At 40.5% G+C, this 24,090-nt stretch overlaps 1 protein-coding gene across 13 annotated transcripts in view; it reads left to right on the top strand.

Moving 5' to 3' along the window:
- LOC141915498 (uncharacterized) overlaps positions 1-24,090 on the top strand; it is a 473,311-nt gene that overhangs the window by 197,406 nt on the left and 251,815 nt on the right. For all 13 annotated transcript variants that reach the window (XR_012620964.1, XR_012620965.1, XM_074807054.1 and 10 more), the window contains one exon: positions 17,162-17,264. Coding sequence is in view for 11 of the 13 variants with exons in the window: in XM_074807054.1 (XP_074663155.1) it covers positions 17,162-17,264 (103 nt within the window). In the remaining 2 variants the exon portion in view is untranslated. The remainder of the gene's footprint in view (positions 1-17,161; positions 17,265-24,090) is intronic.

The following is a 24,090-nucleotide window of genomic DNA, read 5'->3' as shown; positions in this document are numbered from 1 at the left end:
CAGTGTATGCAGATAAATACGCGCAAGTCAACCGACCTAGGTTACAATATTGTAGCCTCGGTCAGTGTTCCACGGATGAATCATACATTTGCCTCAACCTAGTCTGCCAGGTTACTTATTGCTTTATCTTTATCCTGGCCCAATCATAATTGTATTTCATTTTTCAGCTTTACAACTGATTCCACGAATTTAATAATTCCATTTTCGAATAATAATGTGTTATAGGTCGGTAGTTAGTGAAATCTAATTTATTAATTTGCTTGTGAATTGGTATAATCTTAGCAAGTTTCATGGAATCTGGGAAAACACCTTCCTCTAGTGATTTGTTAGAAATTATACAAAGTGGATCAATTGTACAGTTTGAAAGTTTTTTAAGTAGACTATTATTGATTTCGTCATCGCAACCAGTGCTCGACTTGTTGTGCAGTTGCTCGATGAGTTTCGCCATTTCAGTTTTATCAGTTGGAAATAGAAATAGTGTGTTTTCATTCATATTTGGTAGATATTCATGGCATTGTTTTTTAGATCCGGTGACCTTGGACGTTTGTCCAAATAACTTCTTCGTATTTTTTTTTTTTGAAAGATAATATTTTGTTGGCACAGTTATTCTGTATTTACTTCGAATACATTCCCTGGGAAAATACACTATAGCCATATTGCTTTTGGCTAGGCAGATAACGCCCGAATCGACTTTTGGTAGGGGCGCCGTAACATAGCGCCATCTGGCGAGACGCCATCATCTTTTTGCTTGGCGCTTGTTCTCTAGAGAACGTGTTTCGGCAGTGCTCGTAAATCGGTTAAAATTCTTCGTGTTGGATCGGACATCCGTTCTAATTGATATAAGAAACAGACATAAGAGTGATTGATCTCGGAATAGAAGTCGAACTTCGGGTGAGATCGTTTTTAATTTATGCGCATTTCAACATTTTGCCACCGGTTTTCTACTTCCGGTTCCGCGGGAGCGCCGTGCTGTTTTCTTAGCGGCTCCTCCCGCCTTATATATTTAATAATTATCATTCAACGTAATTGATTTCCGTCTCATCATTCACGAAAATTAATAATCTGTACTAAAAATCGTATCAATAATTAACCCTTTATTTCAGCTTATTCTAGGGTTTAACATGTCGGATCACGACGTCTCCAGTTCCCCTAGGGGACCGAGATTTAAACGTTTGGGCAAGGTTGATACACCTTCTAAGACCCCAGCGTCCTCATCGGGCAAGGTTGATACACCTGAATGCCCGGATACTCAGAAACAGGGCAATGATCCGGGACGATCCGTGTCTAGGTCCAGGTCCCGATCGAGATTTAGTCGGTCCGACTCTTCGTCTCCTACTAGACGTAGGCACCAGCGCTCTAATAAAAAACGACGTCGTTCACCGTCTGACCCCAGCTCTGGGTCAAGGTCTCGTTCTAGATCCCGTTCTAGAGTAAGTCGAACCTATTCTCCGTCACCTACCAGGCGTAGGCACAAGCGTGCTCATAAGCAACAACGTCGTCGCTCACGTTCTAGATCACCGGCTGATAAGCCGTCTGACTCTAGTGACATCAAGAATATGCTAGCGATATTCTCGCAGGAGATCGCTTCCCTTAAGGAACAACTAAAAGGTAAGGAAACCCTGGGCCCCAAGCCTCCATCAGTGCCAACAGGGCTGTCCTGCAACCCAACAGATGGGTTGGTGTTGGATGATGTCAACGATTTTTCTGACGAGGAAAAATCTCATGATCCAGAAGATCCTGGTCTATCCAGGGACGGAGACATGCACAGATCGTGCTCTCCGTCACCATCCACAATGGAAGAGACGGGAGACATTCCATTCAAGGACTTAGTAAAAGAAGTTTTCTCCCGGTACGGAGGTACCAAGGCCAAACCTAAAACAACCCAGCCTAGAGGGTCGGCCGCCAAAATCTTCAGTCCATCCGATGACACTGAAGAGTTAGTTTTAGCACCACATTCTGCATATAGAGAAGAATGGCGTGAGACTTTGGACACGACACTGTGGGGTGGTAAGCGTACAGACAATACTTGGTCTTATCCTCCATTAGAGGCAGGCATGAAGGATTCAAAATTTTTCTCTCCGTTGTATCCTCCCATATTGGGGTACAAGACTTATTATTACGCCACACCAGGTGCTTATGATACGGAATTCAAACCACACTTTGAGTTAGACTCCGATGGGTCAACCACGATAGGACTACCCAAAAAACCACCGCCCTCCTACACTTTAACAAAACAAGCAATGGGAGCGTTGAACCAATTAGCTCGTAGCATTTGTCAAATCGCGTCTTTCCAAGACATTTCACTGGTTGCCATGCACGGCGAGTTAGAAAAAGTAAAGTCTCAACTAGTCCAGGATAATCCGGATCCAGAGACAATGTCCGAACACGTGGCGACCATAGAGAGAATTCTACAGTCTATGGCCAAGGCGTTGTGTCACCAAGTACCTTTGGGTATAAGGATCCAGGCTAACCTAGCCTTGATCAATAGATATAGCTTGTTGGCCGACTCCAAACTTCCAGACCCAGTGAAAGTAGCTCTATACAGAGCACCGCTTGGCAATTCCTCACGGGTTTTCTCTGGATGCTCCGCATTGCTCAGACAGTAGATCACACCCCTTGTATTTAGCATTATGGTATAGCCATATGCTTACCTACCACCCCTACAAAGCATAGTGTAATCGCCCAGACAGTAAGTCAGTAACATTCCTACCCACCCTATTTTCTATGTAGTCAGCATAATGGCATAGTCCACACGTTTTGCAGATTATGCTTAAAAAGGCAGGAACCGATCCTGTCTCCGTAATGCTTAAATCTACCAGCAAATATCGGGACAGCTGACGTCATGGCAATCCCGAAGAGGCATTCGGTCATTTCCGACAGAGCACTCATGCCCCGCCATCTGGTGATCGTACTTCCGGCAAATTTTCAAAAATCAATTTTGTTGCTAGTTAAAACCTTTAACGGTCCTAAAACAGCGTCAATGTTTCCAAAAATCATCTACAATTGAAATTATGGTCCTTATATTTCGGGATTAAAATTTACACCTCCGAATGAACTTCGGCAATTGTCTGCAGTGTTCAACTGTCCCGATATTTGCGGGTAGATTTAAGCATTGAGGAGATAGGAGTAATAGGGGTAATGGGCTTTCATACCAAAGGTCGAAAGGTCGAGCTCATAAAAAATGAAAAATATGAAAATAATAACAATTTCTATTTGAATTAGTAGCGAAACTCATAAAAAATGAAAAATAATTCTCGCACACTCGAATTTATTTTCATTTTATATGAGTTTCACTCCTAATTCAAATAGAAATTATTATTATTTTCATATTTTTCATTTTTTACTCACTAGCCCTTTCAACCTTTGATATGAAAGCCCATTACCCCTATTACTCTTAAAATATTCATATACATGAATAAAATATAAATGAATAACATATATAAGTAATTAGAAAAGTAGGCTTTCAAGCCAGAGTACGAGAGTACGAGCTCTTATAGAATAGATAGATAGATATATTTTAAACATATTTCAATATTTATATTTGTATGAGTTAGATTTTTAAACATTAAAAGTGTTAGTCAAGTGTGATTGAAATAATTCATATATATATATATACATGAATAACATATAAATGAATAACTTCTAAAATCAATTTAGTAAAAAAAATATGTATAATAAATGGAATCAGAACAACCACAAACTATCAATATTACAAATACAATGCGGAGGCCACCAAGATCAGAGAATCTCAGGCTAAGGCCGGTAGGCAGTCATGGAAGACATCAAAAAAGCCTAGTTATTACGCCGGCAACTCTACCTACAGAAACTCACCGGCAAATCAGCCGGGATACAATCAATCTCAAGTCAACAGCAAATTAAGCTACAAAAAAGCGGGTTGGACAAGCTCCAAGGGAGCTCAAAGCGACAACAATAACAATTTGAACTATGTCAGTTATTCTCAAAGTTCTTACAGTGACAATCCCCAAAGGGGTAGGGCTAGATTACGTAGGGGCTTCAATCGACCCTTTCGTGGCCGCGCCAACACAGGTTCCCGTTGAAGATGTCAGGCCAGTGGGCTCTTGCCTTCAAGACGCCTCTTCCCACTGGCTAGAAAAATTTGGCGACACTTGGGCTACAAAGATCGTTTCCAAAGGATACCGACTGAAATTCTCTCACAAACCGCATCTATCTCATCAGCCGGTGGAAATGAGGCCGAAGTGGGGGCAGGAGTCCCACGTTATGCCAGCGATCAACGAGATGATTTTAAAAAGATCGCTGGAAGAAATCCCTCTAGGATCCCCGGGATGGTATTCAAGAATTTTCACCGTCCCAAAATCATCTGGGGGCTTAAGGACGGTAATAGATCTGTCAGCTCTAAATCGTTATATCATAGCTCCAAAATTCAAGCTAACAACACCCAAGGAGGTGATTCAGGGGCTGGAGCCAGGCCAATGGGCAGCATCCATAGATCTGAGGGATGCATACCTACAAGTACCAATACACAGGAACTCAAGAAAGTATTTAAGAGTTCATTGGAGGGGAAGAACATACCAATTTCGGTCTCTGCCCTTCGGCCTGAGTTCAGCCCCTTGGGTCTACACCAAACTTGTCAAAAGGGTTCAGAAACACCTTCAGTCGAAGGGAGTTCGCATTTTCTGTTACCTGGACGATTGGCTGGTTGTGACCGAGTTAGAAAAAGTCTCAACTAGTCCAGGATAATCCGGATCCAGAGACAATGTCCGAACACGTGGCGACCATAGAGAGAATTCTACAGTCTATGGCCAAGGCGTTGTGTCACCAAGTACCTTTGGGTATAAGGATCCAGGCTAACCTAGCCTTGATCAATAGATATAGCTTGTTGGCCGACTCCAAACTTCCAGACCCGGTGAAAGTAGCTCTATACAGAGCACCGCTGGGCAATTCCTCACGGGTTTTCTCTGGATGCTGCGCATCCGCTGATGCGGAGGCCACCAAGATCAGAGAATCTCAGGCTAAGGCTGGTAGGCAGTCATGGAAGACATCAAAAAAGCCTAGTTATTACGCCGGCAACTCTACCTACAGAAACTCACCGGCAAATCAGCCCGGATACAATCAGTCTCAAGTCAACAGCAAATTAAGCTACAAATAAGTGGGTTGGACAAGCTCCAAGGGAGCTCAAAGCGACAACAATAACAATTTGAACTATGTCAGTTATTCTCAAAGTTCTTACAGTGACAATCCCCAAAGGGGTAGGGCTAGATTACGTAGGGGCTTCAATCGACCCTTTCGTGGCCGCGCCAACACAGGTTCCCGTTGAAGATGTCAGGCCAGTGGGCTCTTGCCTTCAAGACGCCTCTTCCCACTGGCTAGAAAAATTTGGCGACACTTGGGCTACAAAGATCGTTTCCAAAGGATACCGACTGAAATTCTCTCACAAACCGCATCTATCTCATCAGCCGGTGGAAATGAGGCCGAAGTGGGGGCAGGAGTCCCACGTTATGCCAGCGATCAACGAGATGATTTTAAAAAGATCGCTGGAAGAAATCCCTCTAGGATCCCCGGGATGGTATTCAAGAATTTTCACCGTCCCAAAATCATCTGGGGGCTTAAGGACGGTAATAGATCTGTCAGCTCTAAATCGTTATATCATAGCTCCAAAATTCAAGCTAACAACACCCAAGGAGGTGATTCAGGGGCTGGAGCCAGGCCAATGGGCAGCATCCATAGATCTGAGGGATGCATACCTACAAGTACCAATACACAGGAACTCAAGAAAGTATTTAAGAGTTCATTGGAGGGGAAGAACATACCAATTTCGGTCTCTGCCCTTCGGCCTGAGTTCAGCCCCTTGGGTCTACACCAAACTTGTCAAAAGGGTTCAGAAACACCTTCAGTCGAAGGGAGTTCGCATTTTCTGTTACCTGGACGATTGGCTGGTTGTGACCGAGTTAGAAAAAGTCTCAACTAGTCCAGGATAATCCGGATCCAGAGACAATGTCCGAACACGTGGCGACCATAGAGAGAATTCTACAGTCTATGGCCAAGGCGTTGTGTCACCAAGTACCTTTGGGTATAAGGATCCAGGCTAACCTAGCCTTGATCAATAGATATAGCTTGTTGGCCGACTCCAAACTTCCAGACCCGGTGAAAGTAGCTCTATACAGAGCACCGCTGGGCAATTCCTCACGGGTTTTCTCTGGATGCTGCGCATCCGCTGATGCGGAGGCCACCAAGATCAGAGAATCTCAGGCTAAGGCTGGTAGGCAGTCATGGAAGACATCAAAAAAGCCTAGTTATTACGCCGGCAACTCTACCTACAGAAACTCACCGGCAAATCAGCCCGGATACAATCAGTCTCAAGTCAACAGCAAATTAAGCTACAAATAAGTGGGTTGGACAAGCTCCAAGGGAGCTCAAAGCGACAACAATAACAATTTGAACTATGTCAGTTATTCTCAAAGTTCTTACAGTGACAATCCCCAAAGGGGTAGGGCTAGATTACGTAGGGGCTTCAATCGACCCTTTCGTGGCCGCGCCAACACAGGTACCCGTTGAAGATGTCAGGCCAGTGGGATCTTGCCTTCAAGATGCCTCTTCCCACTGGCTAGAAAAATTTGGCGACACTTGGGCTACAAAGATCGTTTCCAAAGGATACCGACTGAAATTCTTTCGAAAACCGCATCTATCTCTAATCAGCCGGTGGAAATGAGGCCGAAGTGGGGGCAGGAGTCCCACGTTATGCCAGCGATCAACGAGATGATTTTAAAAAGATCGCTGGAAGAAATCCCTCTAGGATCCTTGGGATGGTATTCAAGAATTTTCACCGTCCCAAAATCATCTGGGGGCTTAAGGACGGTAATAGATCTGTCAGCTCTAAATCGTTATATCATAGCTCCAAAATTCAAGCTAACAACACCCAAGGAGGTGATTCAGGGGCTGGAGCCAGGCCAATGGGCAGCATCCATAGATCTGTGGGATGCATACCTACAAGTACCAATACACAGGAACTCAAGAAAGTATTTAAGAGTTCATTGGAGGGGAAGAACATACCAATTTCGGTCTCTGCCCTTCAGCCTGAGTTCAGCCCCTTGGGTCTACACCAAACTTGTCAAAAGGGTTCAGAAACACCTTCAGTCGAAGGGAGTTCGCATTTTCTGTTACCTGGACGATTGGCTGGTTGTGGCCAATTCGAAAGCAGAGTGCAAGGAAGCCTTAGACAAGACACTGGCCTTGATCTGTCAATTAGGTTTCATAGTAAATTTAGAGAAGTCCCAGTTGACCCCCTCTCAAAGGTTCACGTACCTAGGTATGCACTTCGACCTGACGCAGGCCTTAGTCAGACCAGCACAGGCCAGAGTTCAGAAGCTGAGGGAGGCAGTTCTCCTGACGGGGGCGCCCAGATCGGCTCGGTCCTGGTCCCAGGTTTTGGGCCAGATGAGTTCCGTTGAACTCGTAGTTCCGCTCGGTCGTTTACACAGCCGTTCTCTTCAAAGATTCTGGAAGCAAGCTTGGAGATCGGTAGGGGAAGAGTGGGATACCTTATTGCCGGTACCACCGGTGAACCTAATCCCTGACCTTGAGTGGTGGACTCTCGCGCAGAACTTGACAAGAGGCACCTCCCTAGCACATTTGAAGGCCCCGATTCATCTATTCACGGATGCCAGCCATCAGGGCTGGGGAGCACATGTAGAAGGTTTTCAGAAAGCCGGGAACTGGTCTCGAGCAGAGGCTCATCTCCACATAAATCACCTGGAACTGTTAGCGGTTCAAAAGGCCTTCAAACACTTCAAAAGGAGGTTAGGGGGTCATCATGTGTGGCTGTCAACGGACAACTCCACAGTAAAGGCTTATTTGCTCAACCAGGGGGGGACCAGGTCCCCAACATTATCCAACTTAGCAGCTCAGATTCTGACCTGGGTCCAGGCTCAAGGGATGATTCTTTCGGTTTCCACCTGGCGGGCAGCCTGAATGTGGTGGCCGACGCTCTGTCTCGCCAAGACAAGCCAGTAGCCACCGAGTGGACATTGGCAGTCAGGGTAGCCAATCAAGTCCGGGCCCTGATGGGAAGTCCGAACGTGGACCTGTTTACCACTCGCTTCAACACGAGGTGTCCGGTGTTTGTGTCCCCATTTCAAGACGACTTGGCGTGGGGGGTGGACGCTCTATCTCTGAGTTGGGACAACCTGCTGGCTTATGCCTTTCCCCCCACTCCCCTACTCAATCGAGTGTTGGAGAAGATAGAGGGGGCAGTCAACTGTCAAGTGGTCTTAGTGGCTCCCTGTTGGCCGACTCAGACATGGTTCGTCAGACTCCTGCATCTACTGGTGGACTTCCCTCGCACTCTGCCCAATTACCCCGGGTTACTGTCCCAGGGACGGTTCAAGTTACACCCAAATCAATTCCAATTGAATCTACACGCCTGGCCATTGTCAAGCGACAGCTTTCAAACCAAGGAATTTCTTCAGGGGCAGCCAGATTTATCGTGGAATCCAAACGTCCCTCTACCGGAGCATTGTACGATTCCAAATGGGAATGTTACTCCGATTGGTGTAATAGGAGAGCAGTGGATTCTCTCCACCCCTCTGTGTCAGAGTTAATAGATTTTTTCTATTTCCTGTTCGAAGAGAAGAATAGACAGGTTTTAACCATTAAAGGCTACAGATCAGCAATAGGGCATACTTTTCGTTCAGCGGGCGTCCCTGTAGTGACGGAGGATGTGAAAATAGCTCAATTGATATCAAGTTTTGGGGTTAAGAGACCCAAACAGGTTTCAGATATCCCGCCATGGGACTTAACAGTGGTTCTTAGAGCACTTATGATCACTCCCTTCGAGCCTATCCGCAATACTACCCTGTCAGACTTATCTAAGAAAACGGTGTTCTTACTGTTCTTAGCGATGGCCGCCAGGCGTTCGGAGGTTCATGCTTTATCGATGCGTCCGGGTCTTATTTCCTTTGGTCCACAAGATAGGTTTGTCATTTTAAGGCCTGGTCTTAGTTTCATTGCCAAGAATCAAAAGGTTTCCGTAGCAGCCAGATCTTGGAAGATCGATGCTTTGACGCATAGGGTATCTCACGATCTTCCTGATACGTCGCTCTGTCCAGTAAGAGCTTTAAAGGAGTACCTAGAGAGGACACTTCCCCACAGACAAGATAGGGAGAGGCTCTTTATTCCTCTCCGACAAGGGGATAAGAGAGATATCTCAAGGGACACAATCGCTAGATGGATTGTATCTTTAATTAAAGATACTGTGCATTCTCAGGGGGCCCAGGCTCCGCTCGGGATACATTCTCATCAGGTGAGGGCATAAGCCACATCCTGGTCATTATTCACGGGGGCTTCCTTGGAACAGGTTTGTCGTTCAGCCTTCTGGACGTCTCCATCTACCTTCTCGTCATTTTATTTGAAGGACGTTTCTGGACAGTTAGGCTCACTGTCCACGTTGGGTCCAATTGCTACTGCACAACGAATAAGCGTACAAAAACCCAAAAAACATCGGGCCCAGTTAGACCTTTTTAAACCAGGTCCTGGGGATTAAAGGGTTTCTTCTGTATTCAGCTATAAGAAAGTTGATGTATATAAGTTGTGGGCATCTTTTACAGGGCCTAGGTTACCTTAAGACAGTTAGTGGTAAGGGTCCCTTTTGTTATAGGTATTAAGTTTAGACATGAATCATGATTTCATTTATATAGCCTGGGCAAGGCTGCGTCTAGAGTTTAAGTTATTTACCTACTGGTTTAGGTTAATATCGAGGTAATGGCAGTCAGTGCCTTACTAAGGTATCCGGGAGTCAGTTGACACCGGGTTGTTTGATTTCCTTTTTTCGACTCAAACGTAACAGGGTCATAATAGGCATGTTATTATCTACCAGTACAGTTAGGAACTGAAAAGGAAGCAGCACGGTAGCTCCCTGATTTTTGGTTTTCCACTGGCTCACCTGGGGTTTGTTGCGGTTTTCTGCAGAGAGTTTTAGGATGAGTGTAAGTGTAGAGAATTTAAATCGACTTTTGGTCGCCTCTCTCCTCCATTCTTTGGGATTCTGGCTATAGTGTATTTTCCCAGGGAATGTATTCGAAGTAAATATTACAATTTTGTTCAAAAATTGGTATTTACGAGGAATACTTACCTGGGAAAATACACGGGTATTCCCACCCAGCCGTCCCCCAGGCGATTGAGGGATTATTGGCGCAAAAAGATGATGGCGTCTCGCCAGATGGCGCTATGTTACGGCGCCCCTACCAAAAGTCGATTCGGGCGTTATCTGCCTAGCCAAAAGCAATATGGCTATAGTGTATTTTCCCAGGTAAGTATTCCTCGTAAATACCAATTTTTGAACAAAATTGTAATTTTTCATAGTAATTTTGTAAGTATAACTGTCATTCGCGTTAAGGTTTGCCAAATGAGTGCAATCAGTTGAACATAATTTTGAATTGATTCGAGTTATTTTCTCACCGTTTAAATGGCGGGTTCTGCATTTACTATTAGGTAAAGATTGAGGAAGCACATGTAAGGAATTAAAGCACGGCAAGTGGTCGGAAATATGACTAATAAGAATACAACTGTCACAAGTCTCACAAAGGTTTGAACTTATAAATAAATTGTCATTGAGAGTAGCGCTTTGATGCGTAGTACGCGTTGGTTTCAAAATTGTTGGACATAGGTTATTGTTGAGGTTAATATCGAGAAAAGTTTGGGTATTGGTGTGGGAATCCACTCTTATATTAGATCTAGGTTTTGATCCATGCCAAGTATTATGTTACTATTTTTAGTTTTTTAACCACGTTGTCATAATCGCATAGGAAATCTGATTCGTTAGTACCAGATATTCTGTAGATTTCGCCAATGATGGTAATTTTAGTGGTACCAATTCTAGTGATTTCAATAAAACAAGATTCAAATTCTTTCTGTTTGAGAATTGCCAATTCAACCCTCGTTCTATATGTAATTGTGTCTTTAATAAATATACCTACCCTACCACATTTGGTAAGTTTCCGATGTTTACTTATCAAATTACTCATAAAGTCAAAGTCTTTATTATTAGGGTTTTCTGACTTTCGTCGAAAACCCTCTTGTAATTCTGTTGATTGTTATTATTATTATTTACATATTTTCCACTTTTTTTTCACACATAAAATTCATCTTCTATCAGATTCGACAACTAACAGCTTCTAATTGAAATGTAGAATTCTGATAGTAATATAACACGCATTCGCTCCGCGCAGATTATATCTATGCACTCTCCGTCCTATTTCAAACTTAAAATTACTTACTGAAAGATAACACTGGATGATAGTAGCAATCGCGACTCGCCCTGTCCGGTACCCCCACTAACGATAAAAACAGCGTCCTGTCCTGTGGCATGGTGGATAAGGTGTTTGACTCCCAACTGAGAGGTTGAGGGTTCGAATCCTAGTGAAACCATGCATTTAGGTAGGACACGTAGCTGCGCCAGCGGGCAACAATTGTTTTATTAATGAAACAACATGGTGGATGGTTGAAATCATTTTCGGCTTAAATTTATCGCGAGTTTTAGGACTTAAATGAATTTCACGACACCATGATTCCTAAAATGAGTCAATTGATGAATTCTATTCGTAAATCAATTTACGTTGGCTACATTTCCTGAAGATTTCGGACTCAAATCAACGTGATATGGACAGAAATTGTAGGAATTTTCACACGGAATTTTACTTCCGCGTTCAGTTGACGACTCGGATCGATGACAACGACAGCGGAGTTTATGTATTTTAAGGTGAGAATCCATTAACCAGGGAACGTATTAAATGATTTCTTTGATAATGTGACTATGGTAGCAAATGAGTACATGGTGAAGCAATGATCATTGTTGGCTACTTACTTAATGCCTAGCTTTTTTGGGGGATGCGCCTAGAATAGATTTAGGCCCTAAATATAGTGGGTAGAGCCAGTCAGTGGAATGCCTTAATAGCAGCTAGTTATGGCCTGGTTTACACTGAATGTGCACGACAATATATTTTGATTACTTTCTTTCCAGCTATTTTTCACTTGGAATGAACTGGTTACTACAGTCTTCAATTCCTTTGCGGATTCTTGCAGGAATATATTTAAACCACAGTGCACAAATACATGTTTCAAATTAGGCTTTTTCGACATTGACAGCCAAAGACATAACTTAACACTCTAACTGAAGCACAACTGTCTCAGATGCTGTAAGTACTTGACGTTTTGCGTAATTGTTTTTTTGTAATGCAATATTTGGATTAGTAATCAGTTGTTATCATGGGATGATAATTCATGCGTGTCAAGTGTCCTGCGACGTACCCTTGATATGAACCTTTTTTTAATGTTAATCATAGACTTGTTTTGGAGTAAACTGAATACCCTCAAAATACCAATGCCACTTGGCTTGGTGTCTATGTTCTACGAGACTGTAGTATAGATTTTCACAACAAATTCATGATTTAAATAAGTCTCCTAAGATATTATATTTTGTTTCGCTCCTTATCTAAGTAATTCTTACATTTGATGGCTTAATTACAGATGGAAACAGGTCAGATGGAATGAAAATTGACTGTGGCTGACTAATTGGCGCGTGTAACCAAAATGCTTCAATCATCAGGGGTAGACAAATTAGCCGAAGATGAATGAAAACTTCACCTTGATGATCATCAGTAGATTTTGCTGTAATTATTTATATATCCTTCATTTCAAAATCTGTGTTCAGTAGAATTTCTTTCGATAAAATAAAAATTTAGGCTAAACAAAAATGATACCTTGTTTCTCCGCAGCGGCCGGGTCATTTTTGTAAAATATGATAAAATTTATAAACAGTTCATTTCTATAGCGGCCGGGTCTCTTATGGTAAAATTGATCACGATTTTAAAAAAAAGTAATGTATAGGGTAGATAGGCGGCCGGCCGGGTCAACATTTAAGCTCAGTAGAGCGGAGAAACAAGGTATCAATTTTGTTTAGCCTTATTTGACTAATTTTTATGTATTGGAGATTGAATTTGAATTGATCTTAAAACCAGAGAAAATATTCAAAAATTTAGAAAATCCTTGACTCATAATCAAATTCTGTGAAGTCAGTTAAGGTCTTTTTGTTGAATCAAGCAGAGGGCTCAGGTGGCTAAAACTCAATTCCTTTACACACTGAAACACGTTGGGCTGCGTAAGTGTAATTTGGATAAGTCCACAATATAATGACCGCCCTGCTCTGCTGCATCCGAGACGTCAACAAGTTAGACTGCATGCTTCGATGACAAACTGACTCCTACGCAAGATGACCATCCAAATCAAATGTAAATTAAGAAAGAAAAAAACAAAACAAGTTCCGTTGATTGACAAAAATAAATCAATAGTTTATTACAATACTTCAATTTCAAAATAAGGATAGAAAAAGTGAACAATAAGTGTGTTTGTCATGCGTCTTTAAATATTTCCCAAGAATATTTCTTTTTCTGGCCACCACCTGCCTCTGTGTCAGACTTTTTCGAGATGATTTCGCTAAAAATACAAAACAAGACAAAATTGATGGATGGGAATCATACATACTACAATTCACTTTTACTGCGAACATTGGAATGAGCTAAAGCAATTTTCTAGGAGGAAAAATTGAGTGAAATGATGTTTCAAAATCTGGACGGGAAAAGTTTTACTGAATGTTATGGCTAATGGCAAATACATGTTTATATTGATAAGGTTAATATCTGTATAAAAGGTTGTATAGCAACTTGAATTGAAGGATTAATGCAATAGGTCTCTTATTCTAAAAGACGAGTGAGCCATACTTACTAGATTGGTCATGTGAATCAACATCAAATTTAGAACTATCATCCATTTTTAGTTTTCAATCAAAGACCAACCTATGAAATAAAGTACATATTTTTCTGGTAACAACCTGGAATAAATTAAAATAAATCTGAGGAATTGGGGTCGTATGAAAAAATAAATTCATTTACATTAATCCGTGCGCACGGACATTATTGCGATTAATCCGTGTGCACGGACGTTATTTCGATTAATCCGTGCGCACGGACGTTATTTCGATTAATTTGTGCGCACGGACGTTATTTCGATTAATCCGCGCGCATGGACGTTATTTCGATTAATCCGCGCGTACGGACGTTATTCCCATTAATCCGTGCGCACGGACATTATTTCGACTATAATATCAATGCGCATATGGTAAGGGTGAGTGTATGCGTTATAGAGCTCTTCTCTTCAGGACTGTAACACTTCTCTGAGCTCTATAACGCATACACTCGCCCTTACCATATGCGCACTGACTAATCGCAATAACGTCCGTGCGCACGGATTAATGTAAATGAATTTTTTTTTCTCGTATGTCCCCTCCGGGGTTCCGTAGTATACAAACTTGCACACAAACTCCCAAAATGAATCATGTCCTATTCATGATAAACACCTAGAATCAAACAAAATACAACTAAAAAATTCACTATACAGATTTTGGTTTCGATTCCTTCAAATAGCTATTTACTTACATGAAACGAATTATCAAACTACTTCTGCCAACAGCATACCAACTCGCTGACAAACCCCCAAAACGAAGGCGTCATGATAAACATCTGGAATTAAACGTAATAAAGCTACAAAATTTACAAAATGTCGGTTTCGAATCCCTCAAATAGCCTTACACTTACAAATGATGGATTATGAAACAACAATGAACTCCCACAACGACACATGTCTTTAATAATCTACAGTGAAAACCTGGAATTAAATGAATAAATCTTAAAATTCTGATTTGAACCCAACGTAGGCCCTCTCTACTTGTAGGCCTAAGATCTTGAAATAGGATAAATAATGTTATGATGAAAGAGGCATAATGGTTCGGAAAAAATTGAATTCAATATGGCTCTTGGCCCGGCAAAGTTTGCTTTGAAATATCCTTTTGATTAGGCCTAGTTACACATTTTAAAAGCAAATGACATTTTGCATCAAACTAAAAGCGGCTTTGTTGAGGAAAAGATTCGTTTGAGTCGTAAAATTTATAGCCTAGAACCAATTTCTTCGTCAAAGCGTGATGCACAATTTTGACTGGGTCTTTTTCCACGTGGTAGTGGACAGAAAATTTGTGATGCACAATTTTGACTGGGTCTTTTTCCACGTGGTAGTGGACAGAAAATTTGAATAGGCCTCAATAGAATAATCTTTCTTAGGTTTCATGATAAAGATGCAGCATTAACCTAGATTAATGCTTATCTTTTACAATTAGGCTTATGTTTCAAAGGAAAACGCCCACAGTTGGTCGAACAGGGGTTAGGCATTGATGGTAGGTAGAGGGGCTGTGTGTGTGCTGAAACAGAGATAAATAAAAATGCACGGGAACGAGTTTGTCGAGTGGAGCTTATTATTCCATCAGGGATAGTGTACTATGGTCATGTTATATATCAAATTGTTCCTTATTAGTTCCGCTGCATTGCATCGCTAAAAACAAATTGAGATAGGTTTCCCTGTATTTTTTTACATATTACATCACTTACAACGATAAACGTCCGTCACCGACTGAAAAATTCGGAATGACAAAAACTTCCGCATTGAGAGCGCCACCGCACCAATTCATATTCAATTATATGGATCGGAAACCCTCCAGCGATGCACTCTATGATCTTTAGAACCTGTCTCTGCTGACTGGGAATAAGATATTTCTCAGCGCGAAGGGGGCCGGGCGCAGCGTCACCAGGTCCCGCTCCGCGAGGAAGCTAGATTTTCAAAGAAATGAGTGCACGCGTACGGCCGTGACCACTTGTTAGTGACGTCATCAAGAAGGATGGCTCCAAAATCGCCACATCACAGGTTACTGTGAATAAATGGGATTCGACCATTCAAAAGTTCAAAATGTACTTTCTTGTTTTGTAAAACAAGTTTATTCATGTCGTTATATAAAGCATTTTGTTTGAAACATTCTTTAATAATGTTTGTTGAGTTTAAAGCCAATTGTCGTTGTGTAATTCCTTACTGGTCACTGACATCAAAGTTTTAGTTTCTGTTCACATGTTTCGACTTATAAATATCCAACTTGTATGTTCTATCTTTTAATACAGGCCATGTGATTAATTGCGTATCACTCCATTAGTTTAAAAAGAGAGCACATATTTCGATATTGTTAAATGATTAACTACATTTTTTTCTGTCACACGTTGATTTTTACCCATCACTTATAAAATATGGGTGTAAAAAGGAGAGGAAAACTCTAAAAACTTAATAGACTAATTTACTTTTCGGTAAAATTCAGTTTTATCGCTCCAATTGGTAGAAGGGTCCCCATTAGTGGCAGATAAGTGACTGGCAGGACTATCAGTGACATAGTTAGAATACAGATTAGCACTATCACAATCTATTCCATAAACACGCAGATTAATTCGTCAGGAATATTGTTTATTCGAAGTAATCTCGTGCTTAATTTGGTTGAATTCACTTCCAAAGGTTTCTAATTTGAGAGCGTCATCCTCACTTTTGGTTTTAATGGCCATAAGTTCCTGTTTGAGCCTAGAATTCAAGCATTTGATCAGCTGGAAACTGGCTTTAAGATCTGATTTTGATTGATCTAATTTAACATCTAGCTCGTCGAGTGAAGCACGCGAATCAGGTGGGGATTGATCAGTGATGATTTCAGTATCATTGCAACTGGTAGTGGATGACTGCATTTTGCGTTTTTTTTCACTAGTCTATTAAGTTTTTAGAGTTTTCCTCTCCTTTTTACTGGGAGGTGATATAAAAACGTCACTGTCCGTGATTGGAGGACCTGTACCAGTGCTATCGTTGCCTTCCCGCACCTCCACAGGTCCCATGGAGTTGCTAGTCCGTTCATGATACACGAGTTGTGAAATGACAGATCTGACATTTCCGACAATCATTGATCACTACACCGGATCATTATGAACACTGATCGTGAAGCATTGGGTGATTATATGGTTTTGACGTACCCGCTCATGCACATGTACATGCACATGTTCAACACTCGGTCCAGTATTTCAAGTATATGACTCGAAGAATTTACCGTCACGATCATGAAATCCAATACTCGATCACTGAAAATTCAGCTTAAACATAACGATAATCCATTGATGTAATGTGTGCTCTCAACTAGTCCGCCATGTTGTCCTGGAACGAATTATATATCATATAATGCAATTTCTTATCACATACGATAGTTAAATTGAATTCTTTGTGATTTTAGTTTAGTGGTTGCCATTGCCATAGAAGCGTACAAAAAGCTAACAACAAAACTGGATGATAGTATCGATGACAAAATTGAGCCAAATTGGGTCAGCCAAACGCAGGTAATTTTCTTTCATGTTAGTTCAATTCAAGAATCAAAAAGAAATATATGTTTAAGTTTCTGCTTTTTTTAAACTACTGTATTCGTGAATTGGTACTTATAAATTCACTCGACAGAAAGTTTATACAGTACACTATAATAACTGATACCGATCAACCATAGTTATCGGCGTCCTGTAGTTGAATAGTCACGCTTGGGTAAGTGAAGTTGTATAAACCACGAAACACTACGATCCCGATACTCCGTACATGATCTCGGTTGATAATGGGTTTCCTTGATGGCAAACGGAAAGATCGCGCCAGTTCTTCTTCATCTGAGTCTGAAACGATGCCGAACGAAATTTGAAGATATCCCAGAAGTGGCCGAAGGTGAAAACGGCACTACGAGTAATGGTCAAAACATAGAAAACCTGCATACCCCAATATCGAACATAGTTTGTAAAACATTTCAATATTGAGATTATATGTTTACACATTTTTATATTGAACACTTGTAGCCGCCGATAAAATTCACGCCGGCCCTACACGGATCGTAGATAGCTTCGTCATTCCTCCATGTCAGGGTCTTACTTTGGGACTTCCAAATCGTGTATACATCCGCCATTTTGCCCGAATAATCCGATTTACTTATGATTTCTATTTATGCCTGCCGCTTCTGATATAATCATACATCCATTGCTATTACAATACGTCTTCTAATGATATTCAATGCAATATACTATTTCGACGTTCAAATATAGGGCTCATTATATAATCACAGGCAGACATTCTACATCTTTGCCAATTATGTTTTGCCAAATAGCTTGTATGTGTACACAAAGACCTGTGACGTTTTGCCCATCGATTTACGGTTGTGAATTGTAAAATTACGCTGAATGGTTAACATTGTTTAGGTTTCATAATGGTAATGTTTTATAAGGCGTCAAAAAATTTGTACCTCGAGAGCACAGGACCTTTGGTCCTCTAGTTCTGGTTAGTTATGTGATAGAGATAGGGTTTATCGCGTAGTGATATGTGACTTTGGCAGGAACAAAAATGGGGCCTCTTAGTCTCTACAATCAAGATAATTCCACCCGCTTAAGAGCGTCTCTCCACATGAATTAGAGGGACTGTAATGGACCATATGTTGACACTAACCTTTAATAAAATTCGTATGGATACAATCAAGATAATTCCACCCTATAATTTCACTATTCAACGATCGACGCGCAGCTTAAACATGGCGCCGCCATTCAATACGCTAGTCAGGATGTATCTTTACACACATCAAAATCGCACTTGAATTACTAGCAATGACTTGAGAGAAACGATCGAAATCTAGCAATTTGATTACGAAAATAGCAGCACTATAGTTGAAAAAAAAAGTTGACAAACCAACTCCGACTTTCTAATCATTGAAAAGCTTTGCCTTTACATAGAACTATTTCCGCCTCATCACAGGTGCACTCTGCCGCCGTGATTCGCCCATTCAATGATAAAAACTTTCCCACGGTCTTACTATCAGCATTTTCTAATAATTTAGGGAAATATTTAATGATTAATTATATTCAATTAGTTAATCAGTTAATTGAGCCTTTCCGTTGGATTCTAAATGCTCTAAATGACAATTAATCTTTTCAAGAAAATTGTCATTAGTTACAGTTCAACATTGTTACAACCCAAACTACTACGGTTGAAATAGCTATCGAATTCATAACAATCATCAGCATTTTCCACTAAACTATTTACAGTTTGAATACTAGAATACGATTCTGAGCCTAACGGTCGGTTTAAAGACATGCAAGATACCACTTTCTCTTTATACGGTTTAAGCATATTTATATGACACAATTGTAATTCCTTTCGGTGATCTGGAGTTCGTATTCAATAGTCAACATAATTTAATCGCTTTTGAACTATCTACGAACCGTGGAATTTAGCCGTCAATGAATCGGACCGAACAGGGAAGAGTACTAAAGCTGTATAACCACAGTTGAATTTCCAATTTATAGATTATTATACACTGTCCTATCAGTGTTTCACCTGAGTTTGAGCGAGCACATTTCCATACGCTATGAAGTGTAGATTTGAAATGAGACGGATACTTTGAATAAAGGAACATCCTTTACATCCGACAACCAATGGTATTTAAGATGTTTTATCACTTCTCTCACTTGATGTCCAAAAACTAACTCGAAGGGCGAAAATCCCAGAGGCTCTTTTACCGACTTTCACGTCGCCAATAGTAATAAATCTACCCCTTCATCCAATCCTTTCCGTCCTCATTAAAATATACTCTTAACATAGATTTAAAAGTCTGGTGAAATCTATCAAGTGCTCCTTGTGATTCACGCGATAAGAACTAGACTTCCTTTGCGATATACCTAGCTGAAATATAACCTGTTGGAAAATGCCAGTCATAAAATTTGATCCATTATCTGATTGAAACTATCGAGGAAGTCAAAACTAAGGGGAAAAACATGACCAGAGCTTTACAAATTAAAGGTCAATCATTTTTTTCAATGGAATAGCTTCAGGAAATCTAGTCGCTTTACACGTGATAGTAAGTAGGTATTGATTACCAGATTTTGTTTTCGGTAGAGGCCCTACACAATCACAAAATATCTCCGAAAATTGTTCCCCAATGGCCGGGATATGTAGTGAAGGAGCTGATAGAATCCTTGGCTTTCCTTTGACAACTCGACAGTCATGACACATCTGACAGAATTTCACCACTAGGCTTTTCAAAAAAAATCTCTCAAAATGTTACTATACGTCTTATTGACGCCAAGGGGTGACCTCCTAATGGAGTTGTATGCTCAAAATGTAATATATCAGAACGACATTTAACAATTAGGTATTATTATTCACTATTCTATCTGTCACCCTGATATAAGTCACATATTTTATAATCATACATTTCTACAATTTCATATCGAACGGTTCATAATGTTTCATATCTCTTACTACATGAAATGCTTAATGATGAAAATGATATCACTAATGTAATATAACTTATGACGATATTATCAATGTGCTTCAAAGTCGTAATCAACATGTGACATTATTCAATATGTTTTCATTGTAATTAGCTGTAGTCAGTGCTCATCAATAATTAATTAATGTCTTTCAAACAAGTCACTAGGTGTTAGTTTGTGAGTCCTGATGTATACTTGTCTGACACCCAGGAAGAAAGAACTAAATATTTGGATGGATATATGAAAGCTGTGGGTACTGGAGTGTGTAATGGGTAGTGTAGTGTGATCTGTGTGCATTTGTGGCCAGCACACAGATCACATTGTTCATTGGAGTTTGGTCCAGGACTCGCGAGATTTTCAACTACACGGAAGTAACGTGTAATAAATGATGACTTGAATTGCATGACTACCTACCACCCCTCATTATTGTTGGAAAACTAAACGTTCCGCACTGACTAAAAATTAGTAATAACATTTCAGAAATGGCCAGAATTTTAACTTAGGTTCTATCTCATTTTTATTTTACAATTGCGATTGGTATAATTTTTTCTTAAACGGCCGTTAAGGCTTCATGTTTCGTCTGCAATTCACTGCAGATAGTTACGCAACTACGCACATTTCAGTGTTTTTGGCAGCTGTACACTCAATCGGCACCGTTCGTGACTAGCTTCACTGCGGAATTATCATTAATTAACATCGCCATATCACATCATCAACTTATATTGTGCCTTAAAACCCTAACAGCCGAAATAATTGAAATGCACACACGATTTCTAACATTGAAAATTGAGAGAGTGGCCATGTTTGTGTTCTGCTGCTTCGCGTTAATACCGCACGGTGGCGCAACCGCGCGGAGTGGGGCCGATACGTCTAGTTCTCACATCATACTCATGATTCTGTATATAAAGACTATGTAAAGTTATGATAATCTTTCTCATTCCGGGATGCAATAAAGATTGTACATATAAGGTTAGGGTTAGGGATGAAGTTCAATCCATGAGTCCTTAAATAATCACAACAATTATGATGTGTTTGTTTGAGACAGTAAAGCTCAGTTGGCCTAAAGGTCGCGTACGACTCAATGAATACTTTAAGCGACCTGGAAACGATCTCCTATCCCCCGTGATGAGGGGTAATTGTTAAAATTACTGTTTGAAGACGGCGGCTGAATGTGAAGTCTTGCGGTAATAAATTTGTTTATTTATACTTGAATTGATAATCGAAGTGACGAGCAACCTGCCGAGTGGCGTCCCTGAGTGGTGTCCGATTCCTGTAACTGAAGGTAGATAGCAGTAACCAGTCTAACTCGGATCTACGCGACTCCAATGACAACTAATCGTTCCGCCTAACACCCCCAAATTGAATATAGCATATAAATTATTTTATGTTTAAATGTATCATTATTCATCCTCTTATATTATCGTCACTTGGAATATTACTCGCACAATATTGTGAAAAGAAACAATAAAGTACACAATTTGAATATGATTGTCCGGGATTTTAACAGTAGGCAACATACTCCACTTTCAAGAATAACACGACGCTCCACTTAAATGGCGAACTATTCAATACGGGGCTAATTTGCGCTGTTAAGAGAGTTGAAGTGGTTAAATTGTGAGGATCAGGTAAAAAAACCCGTGCAGTATTTGTCCATGCAACGAAGTACTTGTGATGAAATATGGTTTCATTGAGAATACATTTTCTGTAAGATCCAGTGTGAAATTATCAATAATAATAATAATAATAAATATAGCTGCAAGCAGCGATAACGGGTTTCTGCCTTTCTGGATAGAATGTCGTTCAGGGATGCGAGCAAAGATTTCACCCGAAATCAGTTCTTTACATTCCGTTTTTTTGAAAGAGTGCCACCTAGGGGTCAACTCACAACATGGATATGTTGACCCACATGTGCTACTACGCGCATGTGCTACTACGCGCTAAGTACTAATGTGCCAGGTTTTGGGGGAAATAACAGTGACAGTTTAAGCGCATATTCAGTTATAATTAGTTTCGAAAAAAAGTCGACTAGATAAGAAAACCAAATTTGGCCCAAAGCACAAATTTGGCCTATAGGGTAAACTATGCAGGAGGGAAGGCCTTATAGTGTTACTATTGGTGGACGAGTGACAAGTCAGTCTGACAAGTCAAGCGATCAGATGGGGACTACAATTCACATATGAAATTGACGTCCAAAAACCATTATAAAAACATAATCACGAACGTTACCATCACTCCCCATTACTGACTGTCACTGGTCTCTGGCTAGCAATCACTCTTAATCGGTGCACTGCAGTGGGTAGGTATTTTCAACTCACTTTGTTCTTCTATGACACCGCCATTACCACCGCCGCTGCGTCACGATGTGATGTACATGTACAAGGGACCACCAATTTGTAATGTATGTGATGTATAAACTGACTTTAGACCGTTTAATATCGACGATAACAAGGTATCACCGACGCTGACATTTTCTGACGCTAACTAGTATCACCCGGACCAATTCAATTCAATTAAGAAAACGCGTACCGGTACAATAAATAAATAAACCGCTGTTGATTTTTCGAAGTATTGATATCCACGAACAAAATTATACTATTATAGAATGTTTAAAAGGAACTGCTTTTAATAACAGTATGAATAAACTTACTTCACTAACAAGAAAGTACATTTTTAACTTGTGAATGGTCGAACCCCAGTTATTCACAGTAACCTGTGATTTGGATATTCTCGGAGCATTCCTTCTTTGTTTATTCATGAAATGACGTCACAAACTTTCAGATTCGCGGAAGTAGATAATTTTTATGTGACGAAACTCAGTGGAAAATATGTTAAAATGATAATCAGCAGGAATCCAATAGGGTTTCTGCAGAGGCAGCAGAAACCCTAATAATAATAATAATCAGTACAATTACAGTAGGGTTTCTGCGAAGGCAGCAGAAACCCTAATAATAAGAAACACGCGAATCTCAATAGGGTTTTCTGTGAAAACAGAAAACCCTAATAATGATAATGATAATAATTATAATAATAATAATAATCAGTACAATTACAATAGGGTCTCTGCAAAAGAAGCAAAAACCCTAATAATAATCATGTGAATATGAATAGGGTTTTCTGTGAAGAAACAGAAAACCGTAATAAGAAACACGCGAATCTCAATAGGGTTTTCTGGGAAGTAACAGAAAACCCTTATAATAAATATAGCTGCAAAGCAGCGATAACGTGTTTTCTGCACATCCTCGTTCGTATTCTTGATCTCATCTGAATACTGAGTCAACGATCGTGTGTATGCTGATGCAACCGCACCATGCCATAAAAATTGAAGGGAAGTTAGAATCCTGTTCAACTGTCAAAACGGTTTTATAAAAGGACGGTTGACAAACAGTCCATGAGATTTTTCTGAATGAAAACAGGTGGCCGAAATCAACGAAACTTGGAATAAATCGGTCTAACTAGTGGATGATTGTCCTGGTAGATGATATACAGAGTAATCCAAAATGAACCGGACAGAGTATATTTCCAAAACGACCTAATTCAAAATGTACCCAACCGAGTACATTTCCAAACTGACCTAAACAAGCTGTGTTCCGTTCATGGTCAGAAACATGGAAGATGGGCGTCAACCTGAAAGGCATGATATGGATATTGGATAAAGAAAACCCAGGTTCAGATTATACCTTTGTGTTCGAATGAGAAGATTATTTTGTTCGAATAAAGTATACTTATTGTAACGAAAAGACTATTTAGTTCCACCTGAATTTTGCTCTTTGGAACGAAAAACGCTTCGAACGAAAAATATATCTGTTCAAAAAACTTAATGTTCCGACAAGAAAATCTTTTTCGAATGAAAACAATTCCGCTTGATGGAACA

This window comes from Tubulanus polymorphus, chromosome 1 (genome assembly GCF_964204645.1).
Source record: "Tubulanus polymorphus chromosome 1, tnTubPoly1.2, whole genome shotgun sequence".
Classification (NCBI taxonomy): domain Eukaryota; kingdom Metazoa; phylum Nemertea; class Palaeonemertea; order Tubulaniformes; family Tubulanidae; genus Tubulanus; species Tubulanus polymorphus.
The sequence above is the reverse complement of the archived record's forward strand: the minus strand, read 5'-3'. Positions and strand labels throughout refer to the sequence as shown.